The sequence below is a fragment of the Atta cephalotes genome (genome assembly GCF_000143395.1).
Source record: "Atta cephalotes unplaced genomic scaffold scaffold00003, whole genome shotgun sequence".
Taxonomy (NCBI): Eukaryota; Metazoa; Arthropoda; class Insecta; order Hymenoptera; family Formicidae; genus Atta; species Atta cephalotes.
In genome coordinates, this window is record NW_012130067.1 from 2,605,901 (window position 1) to 2,613,109 (window position 7,209).

Here is a 7,209-nt window from a genome sequence, read left to right on the forward strand (position 1 = left end):
GTAGTAGTAGTAGTAGTAGTAGTAGAGAGAGAGAGAGAGAGAGAGAGAGAGAGAGAGAGAGAGAGAGAGAGAGAGAGAGAGAAGGAGAGAGAGAGAGAGAGAGAGAGAGAGAGAGAGAGAGAGAGAGAGAGAGGAAAGAAAGAAAAGGGAGAGAGAGAGGGAGAGGAGGAAGGCAAGTAAGAAAGAAAATAAAAGAAAGAGAAGGAAAGCTTCGGACCCGCTCTTTCGTCCATAAACGAAGAACATTGATCACATCCCTCTCGAATTGATCGGCTCTTCTTTCTTGATTTGCAGATATGTATTCACGATAGTCAGCTACTTGATTGGCGTTTTCATATTCGCGACAATCGTCGGGCAAGTTGGCAACGTCATCACAAACAGGAATGCGAACCGTCTTGAATTTGAAAGGCTTCTGGATGGCGCCAAGACCTACATGAGACATCACAAGGTGCCGGGTGGTATGAAACGACGGGTGCTTAGATGGTACGACTACAGCTGGTCGCGCGGCCGGATACAGGGCGGGGGTGACATCAATACCGCTCTCGGTCTACTTCCGGACAAGCTCAAGACCGAGTTGGCGTTGCACGTGAACCTCACGGTGCTGAAGAAGGTCACCATTTTCCAGGTGAGCTTCCCCTGTTCATGCACGCACGATTTTACAATTAAAATATTTTAGCTTGTTAGGCGTAGAAAAATCTCTTTGATATATTAACTCATGTTTTAATATTTATTTTGACAACAAAATAGAAATTGCTCCTTTTTGTTCTTATCGTGTCACACGATCCAATGTGTTAATAAGTAAGTGCAATTTGCAGTGGTAAAATATCGCGCGGTTTTTCATGAGAAATACAATCCCGAGGAAGATTTCAGTAGATTCGGGATATATATGAATCTCTGTTGAAGGAACGACGTTAAAGCCGGGCAAATATTTGAGCGAAAACATTGGTTTGTGTACCTTACGTCCAGAGGAAAACTTTTAAGAGAGCACATGAGTGAGATTTTAAAGACGTGACAGCCACGTTTATGACACAACTCAATTAGAGTCGTCTCCGTTTTTCCATTTATGGAAATATTACTATATTTCTCGCTATTTTTCTTCGAATGTGTGCTGTGACTTCTTTGACAAACTCAGAAGAGACAATATAGAGGGATATCAAAATAATTTTTTTTTCTATCGTGGTAAAAGGCTATTACCAAGTTCGAGGATCAAGAGGATCAAATCGTTTCTGTGCGATACAATCACTTAAGATTAAGATCATTAAGAGTAGAAGTGTTTTTTATGGGCTATCAGTTTATATGTTGCTACCAGTCGATCGCAGCAACTTCGGTGATTCAGGAACTTTAGTAAAGGAGATTTACTCATGTAACCACTTAAGTTCCGTTATCGGAACGAGAGGCAATTTTTGTCTGTAAGTGGTGAGCCGTGGCGTATCTCTTGTAAATCCTTTTCCTCTGTGGCTGGAAGCTTGTCATCCGATAAAAATAATAAAAAGAATACAGGTGCGGAGAAGTACGTGCAAGGAAGTATTCGGAAAGTTTTATGGTCAGGGAGCGACGCAAAATCATTATGGAGACAAAGTGCCGCGGTGAATTTCTCTTGATCGTCTCGAGTTTTTGCAGTACAGAATTTGTCTCACGTCACCTTATTACGTTAAAAATATTCAACCAAGTCGTTTAACGTAGAATTTTTTTAGTTTTGACATTAAGAATTGCTTTGACGTTAAAAATTTGTTTGTAAAAGTTACATTTTTAAAACGATTGTGCTGCGGATATATTTTTTTTGAAAAAACCACATGACAGTAGAAAGAAGAATGGGGAAAAAGCGCGATACAGAAAGTAGATCTAAAAAGTTAAATCCCTGGAAGGTAAATGGCGAGTACGTGATAAACTGATATAAAGTGGAGTGGTCGTTGTAAGCTTGGCAAGGCTTCTTGAAGGCTCTCGACGAGAAAGAAATCGAGAAAAATTGCAACAAATCGTAATCGTTGAAACGCGTAACTTCTATTTGAAAAATTCAATTGCACTTGAAAATTCCGCACGTGAAATTTTCCGCAAAGTACATTTTATCGGATACATAATTAATTAGGATGACTTTTCTATTTTAAAAAATTCGATGAATATCAATTTTTTTTCTTTCTATCTCATTTTGTTTCTCTCCAAAATATACAGCTAAACGAGAGAAGTAATTAAAGTTGTCGAACGCACGTCAGTATTGGTATTCCTTCATGATAGATTCACCCGTGGAGAAACAAAGTCGAAACTTCGCTATCTTACCTCAGCACTTAATGATATTTGCAGTAGCAAACTCACAATGCAACATTCATTATTCATTCAGTGATCCTGCAGGATATTCGATAACTTTGCTTTTGCGGCTTTGAAAAATGATGTATGAGAACGTATGCATATACTTTACAATATAATTTTCATAATTTTATTCCTTTTATAATTCAGACACAATTCATCGTTTGCAGAATTATAATTTATGATCGGAAGTATTTAATTATCAGTAGAATTTTATTTCACATTTTTGTCGCATTATAAATTATAGTACGAATTTAAAATAAAATTAAATCGATTAAATTTACATATATTTCACTTTTACCCTCCATTAAAATATTAATAAAATAGACCCGGAATAAAAATGGTTTATTTATTTTGTGTCAGCAATGATTAATATTGCGATAGCAAATGATTTATTGCCAATGTACATTGCATCACCTTGCGCAATTTACACGTGTTTCAGACAAATTTGCTTATTTTGTAGTGTAATAGATGAACGTGGGTCTTTATTCGATATATTATAACGTTATTTGTGCGAAACTTGAGCATCTGGACGCTCACTGCAGACATGATTAAATTTGATTTTGTGCTTCTAAAAGAAGAGATCATAGCAAGTCTCGATGCGGAAATTAAGCATATTGAATGATGCGGAAGTGTATTGAACATATTTTAATTAAAATCTTTTTCATCTTGCGCTTCTTTTTATCGGCCGCATATTTTTATCACAATGTTTATAAAACCACGACAGACGTTCTTAATGAGATTTTTCAGCTTCAAAGTTAATTTTTTCTCGATGAGATAAATTTTATGTTTCAATGTATCATGTTTATACTGTTTTATCTGGAAATTGTGTCAGATTTTTTGTTGTATCTTGCACAAAAATTGGATTATGAAACAGGATAGCTTCGTGGTTTACAAATAGAGCGGAAATAAACTCGTTCAACCTTCTTCTGAGGCAGAGGCTGTCAGAATATAGTCCTTAAGATAACAAGCGCACAGACTTACCGGAATAATGAGGCGCATTTCGGATGGCTGTCAAAGCATCGGTCGATATCGATTTGTACTCATCTAATAAAATTTCATTAATTTGAATTGGAGCATACAAAATGAGACACTTATTAATTATTGAAGAAGGAAAGTAGAGCTTTACTGATGCCGACGTATGCCAAACTATCTGAGAACCGAAAGTCACTACTTTAATCCTGGCTCTCTCACACTAATTGTAAGAAAAATGATTTGGTTGAAAATTAATCAGAACCAGAAGTTTCTGATTAAATTAATCAGAATTTTGATTATCTCAACTAGAATTTCAGTATAGATTTTAACTAAATAGAAAATAGAAAATTTTCTAATTATAAATTACTAAAAATTTTATAATTAAATCTACTAAAATTCTAGTTGAGATAACCGGAATTCTGATAGGTATAATCAGAATCTTTTGGTTTGTGCATTTTTAACTAAACATTTTCCTCAATGCAGGAAAATATGAGCCAAGAAGTAAACGTTCAGACGAGAAAAACCTATTGTCACTGTAGTATACATATTTGCTACCGATTTAAATTAAAAACATCTAATAGTGGGAAATACTGTCCTAGGCGACTCATTTCACGAAACATGAGGTTATTTCGCGATGTGGAAAGTCCGACAGTAACAAGAGAAGTGAAATATATAAATTATGCTGCAATAAATCTAATCTCAGTAATAAATACAACTCCTTCATACATATGTACTCAGTGCAGAGTCGACCAACGATCGACGGCCAACAGATATACAATAATGTATCTTTTGTATGTGCGACGCTCTGAAAATTCCATCTTATAAACTCTACGTTCGGAGAGATGCGTTTGCAGTAGGAAGATTCAAGTACTATCGGAGATCATAATCGCGCAGTTAACCCACTTTCTTACAAGTTTGAAAAGACTGATCTAAATTTAATTTTCTCAAATTCTTCGCACGCTTTATGATAAAATCATTTTGTCACGTTCTTAAAAGAAGGAAATCACTTTGGTGTTAAATTCTTCAAAATTCTATTAAAAATTAACAACTCAATAAAGTAAATAGGAAAATCAATTTGTTTTACAAGTTGTTTTTCATGATTTCAGAATTACACGTGTCAATTATGATCATTTATAATTCTGACCGTTTGTAATGACGCTTATTACGTTATGCTACGAACGTCATATAATGTTCACCAAAGTGTTAACACACTAACCAGCATGTCGCCCGAGGACTAACACAATGTTATGTCGCCCGCGTTGTGTCAACCACCGGCAGGTAACGTATTAAAGCGATACGTCGACAAATTGAATTTCGCAAACCACAAACAAAGCGCAGTGCTGTAACTACGGTTATAGATAATTTTGAATAAATTGCATATAATGCATAACCTTCTCAAATTATAAAAATAAATTAAAAGTTATCATGATTTATAGCCTTTGGCCACATTCGTTTTCTAAAAATATTCAACACTAATAAACGACAAAGTAAAAAACTGTATTTGTGTTATATTATCAGTATCTAGTACATCAAATTTTATTTAGATTATTTTTTTACTTTTTTATTTGTCTCCTAAATCTAGAATTTTTTAAATTATGTTTATAATAGCTGTCTGAAAAAAATTAATATACAATCTTTTCTTTTAATTTAATAAATTTAATAAATAATAAAACTCTCTTTCTCTTCTATATTTGGACAAATTTTTCTGGTTACTTATCAATTATCTACATTAAATTTATCAGAACATATTTATACAAATTTTACGTTCTTACTCTCATTATTTTTTTGTTTGCATGTATTACGTGGCTGTCAAAGTGCTCCTAGCCACTTATATTTCAGAACTATTTCGATAACCGCAGCGGATATTGTTCAAGAGAGAATGTAAGCAGATAGTAATCGGAATTGGTGAAAGAGGAACCTCGATCGTCATCTTCGTGCGTCCGAAGAATTTCCATTATCTTAGAGACATCCTTTTTGCTCGCCATTCTGTTTTCCTTTCCTTTTCTCCTTTTCTCCGAAAGGTAGAAAAACTGATGAAAGGAAAAAGGAAAGAAATGGAAGAAAGGCAGAAATAAATGTCGCTGAGATAGAGTTACACGTGACTGTGTCGCGTTTCTAGCAAATTCTTTCCAAATATCTTACGATACTATCATATTATATAAACTTTATTACATAAACAATATTTTCTTCAAAATATATTGGATGCGTTATTTTATTATTTTTTTTATCTAGAAATTTAGAAACAAGCAGATATTCAAAAGTGTGAAATCTTTTCGAGGCATTTTGAATCTGTCGTGCATTTCCGAGACTCTTATTTCCTTCTTATGAATGTTATTATTCGCGATTTAGTCGAAGCTTCTGAAATTGCGATCGTGCCGCTGGAAGCAGTCGCTGCGATTTTATGCCATTTTCAGGATCTCGTTTCTAGCGACAAAATTTATTTTATTTCTCCCATGTCGATTCTAAGGTAAACCCGGGAGCTACTTATCGCGTGTCTTCTGCGGACGGGGTTTAAATTACGACCGCGGTTTTTAGGTCAACCGAGTATCCTCGAGAATATTTTCGAGAGAACTATTAACGCGACACGAAATAGATGAGGTAGGCGCGAGAAAATGGCTGCGGAAAGCCTCGAAAGTCATTTTAATTGAACACTCAGTTGGTCTCTGCCGTGACACGAAGGTAAAAATTGTTTCATTTCCAGTTACATCCGGTTCTCCAATCTATTTTCTCGTTCGATCCCTTTATTCATTTAGAGCAACTAACTTCACAATAGCACGTTTAAAGTGTTCTATCAGAGTAGATCTTTTTCATAACTCTTCGTAGACAATACGAATGATAGTATCGCGCACTTTGGGAAAAAAGTCACAGATCAAAAAAGAACATCTTTGAAAAACAAAATTGAAAAATTCGATTCGGATTTATAAAATCATAGACGGGATTTGATTCTATCAAGCGTTGAGGTTTAAAAAAAAACATAAACTAAATTATAAATAATAAATGTAAATAAAGATATAATATTTTAGTGTAATGTGTATAGGCGGCATGTTGTGCTAGCAACATATTGACCAAAATTAATTGATTTCTCAACTATGTTATTTTGCAGTATATCGATTCTTACAATAAATGATTTAAACCATTCAACATTTACCTTAAATGCTCCTTACAAGCAGTTTTCTAATTTTTATATGTGCCAATAAGTTTGATGAAGTGCGCTATGGATCATTAGCTCCTAATCTATAAAAGTTTTAAAAATGAAAGAAGTGTGTGTAATACAAAAATACGAAGTAGAAAAGACGTGTCTTAGAAAAACTTATGAGAGAAATGTCGACTAATTAAATTCGAAATTCAAGGATATGTATGAAATTATATAAAACGTGCTGATAGCTTTCTGTCGAAAATTTTTTACTGATGTTTCAGAAATTCAAAGATCAAAGTTTGACATCAATTATAAACTGAATATCGCTTCTCTCTACTATATATATAAATTTTGGTAGTAAATTAGTCGGTTAGGATTAAAAAGTTACCTGCATACAAGCCGGAATCGTTAGAATTACATTTAAATTGAATGCGTGGGTTTGAAAAAGTCCGCATAGTAGAGATAATTAAGTTGGTGCGAATCTAGATTGAAAAAAACTGGAATTTCGAGCTTGAAAATGGTAATCTACTCTAGCTTTCTCTTCCAATTAGGAATTACACAACTATGATATACTTTCTCAGAAACAAACAAGATGTTTACGTGTCAGATCAATTATCAAAGTTTATTCAACGTTTACAGTATCATAGAGTAACAACGTTTACATATCATTGAGTAATAATATATAACACAAACGCAAATAAAAAAATGATATATATATATTATAATGATATATATTATAAATATTATATATATATATATATATATATATATATATATATATATTATAATGATATATA

The 7,209-nt window shown here is 33.6% G+C and overlaps 1 protein-coding gene across 1 annotated transcript in view; it reads left to right on the top strand.

Annotated features, from left to right (window-relative positions):
• LOC105625735 overlaps positions 1-7,209 on the top strand; it is a 132,818-nt gene that overhangs the window by 116,725 nt on the left and 8,884 nt on the right. Inside the window, exon 6 of the mRNA XM_012207057.1 lies at positions 295-625. Within this exon, the coding sequence (XP_012062447.1) occupies positions 295-625 (331 nt within the window). The remainder of the gene's footprint in view (positions 1-294; positions 626-7,209) is intronic.